This window comes from Mobula birostris, chromosome 9 (assembly GCF_030028105.1).
Source record: "Mobula birostris isolate sMobBir1 chromosome 9, sMobBir1.hap1, whole genome shotgun sequence".
NCBI lineage: Eukaryota > Metazoa > Chordata > Chondrichthyes > Myliobatiformes > Myliobatidae > Mobula > Mobula birostris.
In genome coordinates, this window is record NC_092378.1 from 142,546,348 (window position 1) to 142,563,884 (window position 17,537).

The 17,537-nt window shown below is 40.4% G+C and overlaps 1 protein-coding gene across 6 annotated transcripts in view; it reads left to right on the forward strand.

Moving 5' to 3' along the window:
* The window catches only part of LOC140203145 (RNA exonuclease 5-like), a 75,306-nt gene that overhangs the window by 3,884 nt on the left and 53,885 nt on the right, over positions 1-17,537 (forward strand). For 3 of the 6 annotated variants that reach the window (XM_072269021.1, XM_072269015.1, XM_072269017.1), the window contains 6 exons: positions 1,103-1,267; positions 2,950-3,065; positions 6,133-6,259; positions 8,795-8,891; positions 11,512-11,679; positions 16,350-16,438. In XM_072269021.1, coding sequence (XP_072125122.1) covers positions 1,103-1,267; positions 2,950-3,065; positions 6,133-6,259; positions 8,795-8,891; positions 11,512-11,679; positions 16,350-16,438 — 762 coding nt within the window. Of the gene's footprint in view, positions 1-1,080; positions 1,268-2,949; positions 3,066-6,132; positions 6,260-8,794; positions 8,892-11,511; positions 11,680-16,349; positions 16,439-17,537 lie in introns of those variants that run through there. The other 3 variants (XM_072269019.1, XM_072269016.1, XM_072269020.1) reach the window with 2 other exon arrangements.

Sequence of the window (17,537 nt, forward strand, 5' to 3'; positions counted from 1 at the left end):
GCTGGGTCCTTTGGCTGCCATTCTCCAACTTTACAGCAAGCACGTGAGTCATTGTTGATCATTGGAATTGCTGTACATTCAAAATATAAACCCTTCAGTGATTTCTTTCAATCAGCTGCCAGAGGAAATGGTAAAGACGAGTACAATTACAATCTCTTAAAAAAAAACAGACGGAAAGGTACATAGAGTCATAGAACACTACAGCACAGAAACAGGCCCTTCGGCCCATTTGGTGCATGCCAAACTATTATTCTGCCTCATTCCATTGACCTGCAGCTGGACCATAGCCCTTCATACCCCTCTCTTCCATGTACCTGTTGAGATTTCTCCTAACTATTGAAATCAAAATTGCATCCACCACTTCCGCTGGCAGCTTATTCCACACTCTCACCAACTTCTGAGTGAAGAAGTTTTTTTATTTTTAATTTATTTAGAGATATAGCGCAGAGCAGGCCCTTCCAGCCCACCGAGCCATGTCACTCAGCAGCCCACCTTAACACTAGCCTAAATCACAGGACAATTTACAATAACCTATTAACCGGTACACCTTTGGACCATGGGAGGGAACAGAAGCACTCGAAGGAAACCCACGCAGTCACAGGGGGAAACATACAAACTCCTTACAGATAGCGTTGGAATTGAACTCTAAACTCCGATGCTCCAAGTTGTAACGGCGTTGCGCTAGCCGCTACACTACCATGTCGCCCTGTTTCCTGGCATGTTCCCCTAGTGGTTTAACTCATGCCCTCCAGTTCTTGCATTTACCCTACCTATACCCCTGATAATTTTGTATACCTCTGTCAAATCACCCCTCATTTCCTACATCCTAGGGAATAAAGTTGTAATCTATTCAACTTTTCCCTATAACTCAGGTCCACAATCCCAGCAACAGCCTTGTAATTTCAGTCTTATTGATATGGATCTAAAAGACTCAGAGACATATGAGGCAAATGCAGGCAGGTTGGACTAGCTTAGTTAGTATGGATGACTTGGGCTGTAGGCCCTGTTTCCCTGTTACTTTATACATCAGATTTGCGTTCTCTTCCTGATTGAACTGATTTGATTCTCTGGTTAACTTAGGCGAAACTATGTTTCTTCATAGCGTCACAGTTGTGAAATCGGTCAGATGGCTACTAATATTCCTAGAGTCTGCAAACGCAAAGGACTGAGTGAGAAGAAGTTAGAAGCAAGCAAGTGCAAGAGAATCAAGGTCCAAAATGGAGGCACTGTGGAAAATGGCATCAAACATACCCCAGAAGAGCAAAAGGTGTGTAAATTATAAATGCGGCTCCTTTTGTAGTGAGCTATTCAATTGCAATTGTACACCGTGATTTTGCCAATATATAATGCAATACAGAATCATTTAGTGTGTTTCCTGATATATGTTGAGGACTTATAAAGATTAGCTTTATTTGTTACATGTACATCAAAACTCCTGGATTCGGTTGTTTGGTGTCAGCAACCAACATAGTCTGAGGATGTGCTGGGATGTGAGGGAATAATTTCAGAATTTGTTAATAGCATAGTTTTGGGAGAGGAATGATAATCTTCAAGAGGATAGAGACAGACTGGTTGAATTATCAGATGCATGGCAGTGCAGAAAGTGCAAAGTAATATAATGTGCTGGCACAAGTCCTGATGAAGGATCTCGGCCCAAAACATCGATGTTTTAGTTGAACAAAACAATACCTCTCTGACGGAAGTGTCTGAAAAGAGGATGCTGTCCAAGTTGTATGCCATCTTGGACAATGTCTCCCATCTACTACATAATGTACTGGGTGGGTACAGGAGTACATTCAGCCAGAGACTCCCGAGATGCAACACAGAGCGTCATAGGAAGTCATTCCTGCCTGTGGCCATCAAACTTTACAACTCCTCCCTTGGAGGGTCAGACACCCTGAGCCAATAGGCTGGTCCTGGACTTATTTCCTGGCATAATTTACATATTACTATTTAACTATTTATGGTTTTATTACTATTATTTATGGTGCAACTGTAACGAAAACCAATTTCCCCCGGGATCAATAAAGTATGACTATGACTAAATGATACCATTCCAAAGGAGTTTGGGGAACATGGAGACCTGTGTTAAATATTTGAAGATAGCAGGAAGGTCAAGAAAGTGGTTAAAAAATATATTGAGAATCTTGGCTTCGCAAGGCAGTCCCTCGTCTAGAAAGATTTTCCATTTTGTTATTCTGTTGGCTTCCTAATTACATCATTCAGGAATTAGGAGATCTTCCCAGGGTTATGTTACCCTGATAATTGGAAAGTTTATTTTCTTCTTCTTGTATCTCTTATGTTAGAAGTTCTAAATTGATGAATTCACAGCAGTAACTACAATCTCCACAATGTGTGACAACACACTTCACAATTCTGTTTAGAATTATTATTTTAAGGTGTGTGAACTCCGTGCCCACTTTGTTAAGTACAGGAGTGGAAGCTGGTGTGGTCTTCTGCTGCCCTAGCCTATCCACTTCAAGGTTTAACATTTGGTTATTTAAGCCACCTTCCCATCAGCTTGAGCCAGTCCGGCCATTCTCCTCTGCCCTCATCTTCACCCACAGAGCGGCCACTCACTGTATATCTTTTATTTTTCACACCATTCTTTGTAAACTCAAGAGACTTTTGTGCATGAAAATCCCAGGGGATCTTCAGTTTCTGAGATACCTAAACCATCCCTCTGGCACCAACAAACATTCCACAGAGAAACTCACTTATATCATGCTTCTTTCCCATTCTGATGTTTGACCATGTCTTCGTGCTTTTATACGTCAGGTTGCTGACACATGATTGGCTGATTAGATATTCGCAGTAATGAGCAGCTGAACTGGTATAACTAATAATGTGGCCACTGAGTGCATGTTTCTAATGTACCAAAACAAATAAATGATCATTTGACAATATTTTGCAAGTTCTCTTTCTGAATAATTTTTCCATGTTTCTTAGGACGTTTCAATTTTCACTCTCAAGTCCAACAGTAACCACAGTGCCATTACTCATGAGCAGCTTTGGGAGCTGATAAATTATACAGTATCAAGAGAAACGAAAATCTCCCCACCCAGGTAATGCAAACTTATTTTCCCCAAATCTTTAGTAGTCAGATATGCCTCCCTATGTCTTTAATGGGAGCCCATTTAATTTTAGATTGTTTTATGTCATTTTCTGTACACAGTGTAAGGAAAACAAAATATTGTTACTCTGGATCCAATGCAGCACAAAAAACAACACTAAAGAAAAAGAAAACAAGTAAAATTAAAAAAAAACATTAAATATAAATACATAAGATAGCATTGATTGTATGTCTATAACGTAATGCTAGTCTGTATGTAAAGTGACTGATGGAAAATAATGAAGTAGTGGTAGAGTTAGTGGGTGAAGATGTTGATCGGCCTTGCTGCTTGGGGAAAGTAACTTATTTTTGAGTATGGTGGTCCTAGTATGGTTGCACATAGCCTCCTCCCTGATGAGAGTGGGACAAACAGTCCGTGAGCAGGGTGGGTGGGATCCTTCGTGATGTTGCTTGCCCTTTTCCAACATGCATTGGACAGTGCAGTTTCCAAACCAGGCAGTGATGCAGCATGTTAGGATGCTGTCTACTGCTCATCTATAGAATGATGTGAGTATAGATGTGCAATACCATATAATTCGATATTGAGTAGTTTTCTCTTTTTTACTGTTTAGCAAGTTCTAGAATGGCTTTGAAATTTTTTTCACATTGTATTGATATCTAACATTAACATCAATAATGTAAGAATGTTGGTAGATTTTAAACAGTAAGTTATATACAACTTTATGGAATATGAATTTTGCAATTTTAGTATTGACATAAAGTTAGATAAGGTCTTTAATTTCTTTAACATTAACATTGGACTTGAGCAATAAGTCATTGATGAAGGAGTAGACCTCAACTCATCTCATGTAGATGCTGTTTGACCCTGGAGTTCTAACATTTTGTGTTTATTTCTGAATTTGAATAATTAATAATTCACTGGAAGTTTCCTGATAATACTTGTAAATTGAATATAATGTTGCTGGGCCGCATCACACATCTGAGCTCATCTGTTGCTGAACGCCTTTATTTATGCCTTTGTTATCTCTAGGTTTCACTAATCAAAAGTTCTCATCAACAATCACCTTCAGTCTACAGTAGTATTTGTAAAACTGATGTAATCAAAATATTCTGCAACCTGGCTTTTGCTGTCGCATTAACCAGTATCCCATCCCCTGTGTATGTATTGTCTTGTCACTCCCTATACCTGTAGCCTCCTTATGTTATAAGACACATGTTCCTTTAATTCTAGGATCATTTCTTCCACCACCATTGAATTATGGTTGCTTCAGTATTTGCAGATGTGTTTTCATATGCCAAGGCTCACCTTAACTCTCTTCCTCGCCTCATAAAGATGGTGCATGATATATCCTCCTTCGACAGAGTTTTTAATTACCCACTTTCGATTATCTTTTTCTAATATCTCCAACAATAATAATCAGTTGTTGATGTTACAAGCAAATGGTGAATATTATATACTAGAGCATGTTGTATTGAATTTTGAACAGTTGAAACTAAGATACAACTTTCCATTTGAAGTAAGACTACGATAATCTGCCATGCATGGCATTTCACTGGTAACAGTAGATTTTCTAGGCTACTGGATGTTCTACAAAGAAGCAGGCAGGTAAATATCATTACAGACACTATCCACCCTGCAGACTGCCTTCTGCAAAAAGCTCCCTTCTGGAAAGCAGAATCAAGCTATCAAAACAATAACTTCACACTGTCTTAAATGTTTCTTCTCCCAGGCAATTAATCTGATCAACAATTTGAGTTAGCCCCCTACCCCTGTCCCACTCTATCTATTATCCCCATCACTGAACTGTAGACTCTTTAAACCTCTATTGTAAATGCATGGCTAATATTTATTTACTTTTTATTATATCTGTCCTTTAACCTCTTACTTTATTGGCTTTTTATATTATTTTCTTTATAATTGTTGAATGTTGATGTTATTTGTTGCACGTCACACCAACACACCACAGCAAATTCCTAATACATGTAAATGCATATGGTGAATGAAATTGATCCTTGATTAATATCCTAACGCTTGTTTCATATTTCTAAGATGTCATACGGTATTATCATCAATTCTCCAGAGTACCCAGTAGGTTTCAGGGGCTGCAGGAATGGGAGCCCTGCTGGGTCCTGTGGGAGCATAGGAAGCATTACCTGGTGTTCCCAATGGTCAGATAGAGGATTACAGGCAACCCCCACGTTACGGGATGGTTGTGTCCAGAAAACTGCCCATATCATGACTTTTCTCTAATGTGAAGCCACATCATCTCCATTTGCACCAGGGAATGGGAACTGAAGATAAAATTAAGAACTGACACACAGGTTCCACGAGAGCCAGTTCTATTCCATATCTCAGATTTAGGGTAGCGATTGGTGAATTCTGTAAGGGTGAATTTCTATTACCAGAGCAGCCCTATCACCTGGCTTGCATTGAAACCTTACTGTACATATTCAAATACAGTACTGTTCTTGTGTGATCAGTTGCAGGGTAAGACTCAAGATGGTTTAATGTCATTTCCAGTGCACAAGTGTAAAGGAAAACAAAATGGTTATTACTCCAGATTTGTTTCAGCACAATAAGATTAAAGAACACTTTATTAAAAATCATAATAATTATAAATACATTTGATATTTTATGTACGTTGTACGTAATGTGACTGACAGGAAACAATAAAGTAGTGGTGGGGGGGTGTGGTGATGTGGGTTAATGGGTGGAGGTGTTGATGAGCCTCACTGTTTGAGGAAAGTAGCTGTTTTTAAGTCTGGGTCCTGGCATGGATGCTACGTAGCCTCCCCACTGATGGGAGTGGGTCAGACAGTCCAAGAGCAGGGTGGGCTGAACAGGGAGGAGGGAAGCAGAACCTACTGGGCAAAGGAGAGAGGAATTCCCTCCAGAAGGTGGAATCCTTCATGATATTGCTGGCCTTCCTTTGACACCTTTCCATATAAAGGTCAGTCCTGTAGACATAAAGAAATTTTCTTCTAATGTACTACTTTGGAGAATATTGCAGATAAATTGGAAAATAACTTTTCTTACTAGCCTAATTGTCTTCCAACAGTTGGTGCCAGATCCATGGGCAAAATCAAACTAAAGGAGTAACAGTCATTGTTCTACATGGTGTAAGTCAGATGCACTTCTACAGATACTATCTCCAATTTAAGCAGCTGAGGAAAAGGTTCAAATGGGTAGGTACTTGAGTTATTACATTTTATCCAACTGGTCCATATAAATCTCCATTAAATTTCTCTCATTGGTGTTTCCTCTGATCTCCTGTAAATATGTCAGTTTGATTTAGTTTAACCACTCCATGCTGCAAAATGTGTCACATTTTCACCATTAATATGCTTCTTAAGTCCTAATACAGTGCTTTATATTTGCTCCATTTTGTTTAATTTGGATTTTTGAATAATTTTACTTAAACAGTGATTGAGAACATCAAGGGTTAACATATGAGGAGCATTAGATGGCTCTAAGCCTGTACTCTCTAAAGTTTAGAAAAATGAAATCTGTAAAGTATTGAAAGGTCTACATAGTGTGGGTGTGGAGAGGATGTTTCCTATAGTCTGTGAGTCAAGGACCAGATGGCACAGCCTTAGTATCAAAAGACATCCCTTTAGAACAAGGATGGGGAGGAATTTCTGTAGTCCGGGGGTGGTGAATCTGTGTAATTCATTGCCGCAGACAGCTGTGGAAATCATGTCATTGGGTATATTTAAAGCAGAGGTTGATAGGTTCAAGGCATCAAAGGTTTTGGGGAGAAGGCTGAAGAATGGGGTTGAGTGGGATAGTAAATCAGCCATGGTAGAATGGCGGAGCAGATTCGATAAGCAGAAAGGCCTAATTCTGCCCCTATGTCTTATGAGTGCTGCCCTCCAGTGTTCGCTCAGTGGAAGAACAAGTTGGACCAGACAATCTGCAGTCATGCCATTCAGGGACTTAAGCTATATTTTTCTTTTTCTTTGTGACTGTATGTTTTTCTGAAATTGTAACCATATTTGCTGTGTCCTGTTGGTAATGTGTTTTGCACCTTGGCCCCAGAGGAACACTGTTTTGTTTGGCTATATACATGTATGGTTGAATGATAATTAAACTTGAACTTGAATAATGTTCTCAACCACTGAATGATCCTACCCATCTACCTTCCCCCTCACCTGGCTTCACCTATCAACTTTGTCAGCTTCTAATCCTTCCCTTCTCCCCACCTCCTTATTCTGGCTTCTTCACTCTTCTTTTCCAGTCCTGATGAAGGGTCTCAGCCCATAATGTCGACTCTCTATTCCTTTCCATAGATGCTGCCTGACCTGCTGAGTTCCACCAGCATCTTGAGTGTGTTATTATGGATTTCCAGCATCTGCAGAATCTCTGGTGTTATCATTAATGAACTTAGCTGAGAGGGCTTGGACAGTTCCGGGCAAGGCAATCGATCACATTTTCCTTTACTTGGAAAATTGCATATCTTGCTCTGCTACTTAAGAAATATAAAAGAGAATTGAGGGAATTATGAAACCATTAACCTGACATTTGTGAAAGGAAATTAAGGATTGAGATTGAACACTTTGAAAGTTCAGTTGATCATGGTCTTTCTTTGCAGAAGGCAGTTGCTGTAAGTCCCTCATTAAGGACTGTTAATTAATATTGAACTTCCTGCATCTGAGAGCAAATTGCTGACTTAGGAGGTTAGATGAATGGCAAAGATAATGTGCAAGTACTGTTTTGGTACTATTGAGTGGTTTGCATTTAAGAAACATTGCTGAGGCAATGCAAATTGATTTTTTTCCATAAAGGAAATCAGTGAACCACACTGGGTTTGTATAATTCATTAGTTTTAGTGGTCACTTTTGCTACATTACCAATTCTGTATTTGTTTAATCAACTGAAGTTAAATTTCCCCAATGGAAGATCCCGAATTTGAACTTGTTTCTGGATTAGCTTGTGTGATTACAAACATAGGAAGTCGGAGTGGGAGGAGGCCTTTCAGCTCAATGCACCTTCTCTGCCATTCAATAAGACTGGCTGTTTTTTTTTTGACTAGGAGCAACTTTCTTTCATTAATCCCGTATCCATTCAGATAAGACCAAAAAACATAGCAGCAGAATTTTGCCATTTGGCCCATTGAGTCTGCTCCGCCGTTCTATCATAGCTGATACATTATCTCTCTCAACCCCTTTCTCCTTTGATGCCCTTACAATTCAAGAACACGTCGACCTGTGCTTCAAATTTATCTGATAATTTGTCCTTCACGGCAGCCCGTGGCAGTGATTCACCACCCTCTGGCTAAAGAAATTCCTTCTCATCTCTGCTGTAAAGGGACTTCCTTGTATTCTGAGGCTGTGCCCTCTGGTCCTAGACTCCTCTACTATAGAAAGCATCCTCTCCATATCTACTCTACCTGGGACTTTAAATATTTGATAGGTTTCAATGCGATTACCCCTCCCCCATTCTTCTAAACTCCAGCGAGTACGGGCCCACAACTATTAAACACTCCTCATATGTCCATAAGTTAATACACTGACCACTTCCCCAAGTGCCTAAAAGCTGCAAAGTCATATTGAATTGCTTTTTTACTACGATGAATATTAATTTGTACCTTACAGGAAGATATTAGAAAATAGTCACAGTAAAACAAACAATTCTTTGCAGTTTATGCCCAGTACTCAGAAGACAACTAAATGCTTTGATAATCCTTTACCACTCTTACTTACATCTTTATTTCTTTCCAGAGATTCAGCATGCCCCCTCCTTCTCAGGATTTTCTGCATCATATCTTTGGAATCGAGAACACGCCATCATGTGAATGCAGGGGATTAATAGGCAATGGTAATGAAATAGTCTCATAACATATTCTTGTATGCATTTTGTTAATTTGTTATGCAAGTTCTCTTGAGCTGTTATCTGAAGAAATTCTCATTGCTTCATTATTCTTCAAGATAGGAAACTAATCTCACCTGGTTTGACCCAGTTCCACACCAACAATTTACTGCTCCGTGATGTGACATAGGAAGTCCCTCATCTGAACTAAGACCATTTGTAGCTATTAGTGTTAACAAAAGATAATGTAGTGTGCAAGTCAAATGCTGTAAGCTAGAAGGTCAGATTGTGAAAGATAATGATATTGAGTCGTGGGGTGGAGATACCCCAAAGGAGGTGTAAGGGTCTCCTTCCTCCACTAGCCTGCAGGTCACCCTTGGACAAGGTGTAGCACCTGCTTAGATACCATCTGATCAGGGTCACATGAAGCCATGGAAGCAGGTGGTGGATGGTCATATGAGCAGCTGGTGCATCTCACAAGTCCTGCTTATGCGACCTCTGAAGAGTACTGATAACGACTGGGGTCACCCGTCTTGTAAAGACACAGCTCAGAAGAAGCCAATGGCAAACCACTTCTATAGAAAAATTTGCCAAGAGCAATCATTGTCATAATTAAGAGCATTATCGGCCACGTCATACAATGTAGCGCATAACGAATGAATGCAAGAAGAAATAACACGTGGGTATTCTCCTCATGTTTCGAGGCTCTAAGCGAGATTGAACTAATTCAACCAACACTCCATTCAACTCAGTAAATTTTTATCGACTCATCTCATTAACAGCAAGAGGGTAACCAGGGAAGGAATAGGACCCATTAACCCCAAAACGACAACATTTATGTGGAGATAAGGGAAAATGGTGATATCTTAAGTGAAGACTTCTACGTTTACCATGGGGGAGGGGAAATCAAGTTTCGCAGTAATAAAACAAATTGCTCCAAAAAGAAGGAGGTATGAGATATCCTAGCTGGTTTAAAAGGTGGATAAATCCCCAGGGTCTAGTGGGATCTATCCCTGGCTGTTAAACAGGTATTATCGGGTCAGACAGAAAATTTCATTTCCATGGCCACAAAAGAGGTACCAAATCACCATAGAATGGCAAATGTGATGCCTTTAGTCAAGAAGAGTAGCGAAGATGAGCCACAAATTTTTAGTCTGGTGAGTCTAATCTCGACAGCAAGGAAACTAATGGAAAAATATTCTGAGCCACAGTTTACTCTGCACCCAGAGAGGCAGGACTTGATCAGAGATAGTAAGAATAGCTTTGCTGAAGAGAGGCCCTGTCTACTAATTTGAATTAATTTTTCAAGAAGTTGACTAATGAGGTTCATCAGTGTAGTCTGCATAGACTTCAGAAAGGCATTTGTTAAGGTATCCCATAGGAGACCGATACAAAAAGTAGGTACACATGGGATCCAGGCCAATTTGGCAAACTGAAACAAAAGATCTAAAATTGACTTGCTGGTAGGAGGTAGAATGTTGTCTATAACTAGAGCACCCAAGTTTAAGTTAAGGGCTAGGGGATTTGAGGAGAAGTTTTCTTCATCTCAAGCAATGGTTGAAATATAGAATGCACTGCATGGATGGGTGGTGGTGACAAGTACGCTTAAAACATATAAGAAGTATTGAAATGCTATTGCATAGAAAACTTTGAGTGAGATACTAGAAAGGTGGATTATTATTGATAATTACTTTAAGTAAGTACTTCATGGCTGATATGGACAAAGTGTTCCAAAGGGTCTGTTTCAGTGCTCTAAGAATCTGATCCTATTTTGGCCTGCCTTTAAATTTAATCCATTTCATGTAGGAATTTGAGATGAGGCCTTTAAATCTGTGGCTTGCTGTCCGGAAGGACAGAAAAGAGTCAGCCACGTTGTTATGGCTCTGAAGTCTTACGTAGGCCTGAGAGGTTATGTCACTGAACCAGATAGGTTTTTAAATACAGTTGATAGGTTTATAGTTACCGTTAGTCATGCACTTTTACTAAAATTAATTTAAACTTCCTGGTCCCAGTGAGATTAGAGCTACTGTCATCGGATTATTATCCAGGCTTCTTCATTGACAGTCAGTAATTTAACCATCATGCTACCAGAACTGGATCAGGTTGATTGTGGGTATATGGCAAGTGCGCATGTGGCCAGTCGATTGTGCAGTAAGTCTACTGGGCCTTCTACATGCGAGAGGCACTCTCTTTTGGCACTGGCACACGTTTTCGTCTCAGCAGGCTCAGTTTGTCGCCCCTGCACTGTAGCTTGTCCAATGTGTACCATTACTAATATGGCTCAGTTAAAATGTCTAATCCACTACTCCGTTGTCATTCTTGCTCAGCGCATACTCAACACTACCGTACCACAATAATTGCATAGCTGGTTGTTCAGGATATTCCTGAATGCAAGACAATCACACAGTTTCACGAGTAACTAGTACCACATATCCATAGTAATTTGTGAGGTAGACCCAGCCCTATAGCAATTATTCATGTAAATTATTAAATTAAAACACAAATATATCATATGATCTTAAAAGCGGGCAGTGGGTAGAACATCGAACTTGGGGTTAAGGTCACATCAGATGGGTACTTTTACGTTCAGTTAAGAAAATCACTAAAGGAGTCTTGCTTTTTATTTAAGGCAATCCTGTTGTGAATGGGCATTTCCTTATGGCAGAGGATGAAGGTTGTGGATCATCTGATCTTGATAATCATCCCATCATTATTAAATATGGCAGAGAAAAGCGAGGGTTGACGCGCTACCTGCTTAGTAAAGAAGACATGGTTCTGAATGGTTACCCTGTTGCAGGTGAGTATATTTCTAATCTATTTTTTACAGGCTTATGATTGAGAATGTTCTGCTTTCACCATGGTTGTGTGGGTACAGATGTGACTATTATGAGGGAACCGTAGACTCTTCCACAGATGGCTGTCAAGGTGTATAGTTTTTAAGCACTTCTGATCCATCACCTTGAAGTTCACAATACCTCATTTTCTACATGGACCATAAATTCTCAGGAGACAATGGAAGTGTTGCATTTTTTTCAGAGGCTTTGAGCACATCATAGAACGTAGAACACTACAGCACTGTTCAGGCATTTCGTTCATAATGATATGCCGACCTTATAACCTACTCCAAGATCAATCTAACCCTTTCCTCCCACATAGCCTTTCATTTTCCTTTCATCCATGTGCCTTTCCAAGAGTCTCGCAAATGTCCCTTAGATACCTGCCTCTACCATCACTCCAGCATCTCCCTATTACTTTCCTCCATCTTTCAATCTTTTCCCCAGCCACCTTACCAATCTACTGTGACATGTCTTTTTGGGAATGTGGAAATGGCATGCAAGTAACATGGCCTGCCCCAGTGGAGCTGGCTGAGAATAACCAGGACCTCATTGCTGGGGTGGTTGGTCTATGAGAGGATGCTGATGCTTGTTCACTGCGCCTTGGGATGAGCTTGTGGGGACAGTATTAGTTTTGTTTTCATCATCTTCAGGTGTCTGCCATAGGTCATCCATGTCTCATAAATACGTAGGAGACATCAGTACTCCCTGGCCAACCATCAGCTTTCTGCAAGTCTGAGATCCTCCGCGGTCGATGGAAGGCTGTACTGGCACATTCAACGGATGATGATTTTCAACAACTATGTCTGTCTTTGTCATGGTAGCTCTCAAAAGAGAAGCTTACTTCATTGCCAAGGCAAATGCCCAGCACAGGGCGAGGGAGCTAAAGAATTCTTGGTGGAGCGAGAAAGCCCTGGAAATCCAGAGACTGGCAGACTCTGGTGAAACGAGAGTCTTCTTCAGTGCCGCCAAAGCAGTCTATGGTTGAAGTTACTTTGGATTAAACCCCCTGTGCTCAATGGATGAAAAGAACAATCAATGGAGAGAGCACTTTCAAGAACTTCTTAACTATGACAGTACTGCTGAACCGGAGGTTACAAACCAAATCGTCTAGAGACCTGTGAGAGAAGACATGGGGAAATTTCCCAGTATAAAAGTGGTCCACATCAGGAACCTGAAAAGCAACAAAGCCACTGGTCCCTAAGTACTTATGAATACTGAGGCTACACATGATGGCATGTCAGCCACAGCAGGACTGTATTATTGTGCTCACCCTATTTGCCATCCGCCACCTCCTTGGTCAAGACCTGCCACAGGAAATCCCAATCATGTGTGGAATGGACAACAGGCTTTTCAACCTTAACCGGTTCAAAGCCAGGAACAAGGTCAGCGCCACCATTATCACAGAACTTCAGTATGCAGATGCCAACAATATCACAGTACACTCTAAAGAAGACTTCCAAAGTATCCTGAATGTCTTTGTCAAGGCATATAGAGCCCTGGCTCTTTTTTTTTTGAGTATAAAAAAAAACACAGGTGTTATATCAGCCATCACCCAGCCAGCCATTTATCAATCCCTCCATAAAAGTTGACAAAATTGCCCTACCTTCCCTACCGTGGCAGCATTCTCTCCTCAAAAGCAAACATCAACTCAAAGATCAATTACTGCCTGAGTAGTGCTAGTGGAATTGGTGCAAGATTAAGGAGAAGAGTCTTTGAAGACAGCGACCTACAGGTCCAAACAAAACTTTTAGTTTATAGAGCATTACTGTACAGGGCTGAATCATGGACCACATACAGTAGACACCTGAAAGCCCTAGAACAATACCACCAAAGATCCTTAGTAAAGATTTTGAGGATCATCTGGAAGGACTGACACACTAACATCAGTGTACTGCAGGAGGCCAACATGAACAGTGTCTCCACCATGTTATAGCAACAACAACTCTGATGGATAGGTCACATCATTCAAATGCCTAACCCAAGTCTCCCCAAACAGATCCTTTGCTCCCAGCTGAATGAAGGTCAGCAAGCCACCAATGGGCAAAGGAAACACTTAAAAGATGACATAAAAATCGGCCTGAAGAATTCAACATTGCATCTAAAAACTGGGAAGTCATGGCACTCCATAGATGCACCTGGAGGAAATCTTTTCAAGAGGGATCTGCACTACATGAGAGTGATATCCGAAGTGCTGCAGTTGCGAAAGGAGAGAATGAACAGTCAAAAGACCCAACTACTAGCCACAGCCACCATTTACTCATGTCCAGTACTGTACCAGAAAATGTGGATCGTGATTTGGCTTCTACAGCCACCTGAGAAACCACCAATAGACAACCCCTTAGGAGAACATCTTGACTCGAGTGATCGCAAGAATTGAAAGGAACTCTCAGGATACAGCAAGTGCTCAGTTTTTCCAGGGTCTTGTTGTGAGCCCCTATTGTCAGGGGCAGATTGCTAGAAGACCATTTGGTAGTAGTGCAATCACTCGAACTCAGCCATGGATGGTCCCAAGCATGGCTGCGAAAGGAGGAGGGCTGGGCACGGGGTTAGCAACCCCGTCCCGTACAAGCCCAGAACTACAGAAACACCAACAGAAGCTCCAAAAACCCCATCTCAAGGAGAGGAAGGATCTTTGCCAAGAAGATGTATGAAGTTGTGTGGCGAAAGTGGAAGCCTTAGGTCAATTCAACCTTTGGCTCAGGACCGAGGACTCTGGAGAGCTGCTGTTGATGTCCTATGTCCCAGTGATGGGGAGAGATTAGCTTTATTTGTCACATTTACATCAAATCATACAGTGAAATGAGTTGTTGCGCCAAGGATGTGCTGGAGGCAGCCCGCAAGTGTCACTATGTGCCAACTTATCAGGCCCACAATTCACTAAACTTAACTGTACATCTTTGAAATGTGGGAGGAAATCAGAGCACCTGGTAGAAATCCATATGGTCACGGGGAGAATGTACAAACTCCTTATAAACAGTGGCAAGAATTGGATCTCTATCTTATAGCTGGCACTAAAGCACAACACTAACCACCACGCTATCATACCACATATCACATAAAAATACAACATAGAACATGGAATAGTACAGCACATTATAGGCCCTTCGGCCCACAATGTTGTGCTGACCCTCAAACGCTGCCTCCCATATAACCTCCCACCTTAAATTCCTCCATATACCTGTCTAGTTGTCTCTTAAACTTCACGAGTGTACCTGCCTCCACCACTGACTCAAGCAGTACATTCCATGCACCAACCACTCTCTGGGTAAAAAACCTTCCTCTAATATGCCCCTTGAACTTCCCGCCCCTTACCTTAAAGCCATGTCCTCTTGTATTGAGCAGTGGTGCCCTGGGGAAGAGGCACTGGCTGTCCACTCTATCTATTCCTCTTATTATCTTGTACACCTCTATCATGTCTCCTCTCATCCTCCTCCTCGCCAAAGAGTAAAACTCTAGCTCCCTTGTATGTTTTTGGGCCCTTTCCACTCTTGGATATTTTAGCTTCTAGTATTAGTTTCATAAAAAGTTATCAAATGTACTGTTTACTCTAAGCTGTCTGGGTGTGTGGCCGCGCAGTAACTGAAATGCTCCTGCGCACATAGCCTTTGTTGCTGCGCAGCTGGGATTTTCTTTTATATTATGTTAATATGATCTTAAAGTTATGCTAATACAATTTTGAAATCTGTTATTATAATTGTAAAATACTGTAATTATGTGTTAATGAAAATAATCCATAAATTTTCTAAATAATAAATGTACCTCAACCTTTACTTTGGAACATTTTGGAGCTTCAATGTATTTACGTTGTCAGTGTTTCAAGTTACAACACTGTTACTATTTGTAACAATAAACACAGAATTGAAGTCTATAGCTCATTGTTAATAAACCGCCAGCCCACTGAACATTGACGCCGTCTAAGTTTAAAAGTTTATGAAATGTGAAAAGTTTTCTTTGTTATACTGTATTTCATTATATCCATCTAGTGATCTCAAGGTCACTAGTTCGAGCCTCAGCTGTGGCAGCATGTTTGTGCCCTTGAGCAAGGCACTTAATCACACGTTGCTCTAGTCTGTGCGAGGAGTGGTGCCCCACACAGACTTCCAATCTGTGCCTTGTAAGGCATGGAAATGCCCAACGCAGGCCTTTCATGGTCTGAGTCGACGTTCCCCCTCATTATATCCTGCAATTAATAAAATCAAAAGTATGAGATTTTCCAATTTTCATTTTAAATGTTAATAATACTCTTATTTTAAAAAAATACTTAGTACTGCATAGTTCTCAGGTCATGTAAAAATTTCCTGCTCAGAGCAACGGTTGATTCATGCAGCTGAAAAAAAATAGAGAGGACGTTGATTAAATGTCATTTGCTCTTGCAAAAATCTTTTTCACTGACTCCTGGTAGCTAAATAATCCAGTGGTTAAGCCAGAAACAGTAATAAGAATTGCTTTAGCTGAATTTATTCCGTGCTCGCTTACTCTCACCCTGTTGACAGATGTTGAAGGTTAAAAGAAGTATGTGGTCAATTCAAATAGAACTGTAAATGACTACCACTGTCTATATTTTGTTGTGTAGAATGTATAAACCACTGTACTAAATATATTCTGAACTTTTATATCAAAAATATTTTAGGTTTCCCAGGATCTGAAGGATTCGTTCAGAGCAGATGCACAACTGAAATAACTGACAGCAGTCCATTATTTGGACTAGATTGTGAAATGGTAATTTAATTTTCTAGGTTAACATCTTCAGCAACAACAGTACTGTGCAAAAGTTTTAGGCACATTAATAGCTAGGGTGCCTAAGGCACAGTACTTTAGTAATTTTATGTATCGCATTGTACTGCTGCCACAAAAAAAAGCACAGATTTCATGACATGTGAGTGATGATAAACCTGATTCTGATATGGGTCTCTATTGTGGTCTGAGAGTGGGAAGGGGGCAGGGAGAGGGGAATCATGGTTGGGAAAACCTGAGTTGTTCACATTAAAGTCTATCTGTTGTCCCATTTGAACTCCACTGATGGGAGGGGTATGGAGTGTCATTGATGGGACTAGGCAGATTAATGATTCAGCTCAGACTGTGTGGGCTGAATGGCCTGTTTCTGTGCAGTAGTTTTCTATGACTATACACATAGTTGAAAACAATCAGATATGATTAACAAATGCAGGCCTTAGCAGTGATATCTTCATCCTGTGAGTAAATAGAAACATTTGCAAGCATGGCATAGCTTGCACACAGCAATGTAAATTAATTAAATGAACAGGTAATTTATCAATGCTTGAAGTTAAAAGATTGACCAGGAAATTGAAATTCTTATGAGAGTATTTAGAGCTACCTCTGTTTATATACTGCTCAAAAGATGGCCCCTCTAAGTGCATCATTGAACAATTAATTATCTATTTAAAATTAGATTTGGACGCTGCTGGCTTTGACAGAATTTAATTCTTATTCCCAGTACTCCTGAGGAGGTAATGACGAGTCACCATTGATGGATCCCTACAGAGATTGTGTTATTTCACTGACAAATTACTTCAAAGTTTGTGCCTTGGTGTCTCTGTGGAGGCACTTTCATATTACGTTCCTGCACCGCCATAATGTGAATTTGAAGCCGAGCCCCAAGTTGGTCACTCGCTTTCCGTTGTTTTTATAATAAAATGTTTTTTATCCACAACACTTGCAATCAGAGCAAATTAGTTTCAACTACAGGATTGAAAAGAGACACCCTCAACAAGTTCAAATGTAACCGTGTTAGTATGATTTTAAAAGACACAAAACGAAAACATAATTGGCATTTTAAACAGGTTAATAGGAGTATAAT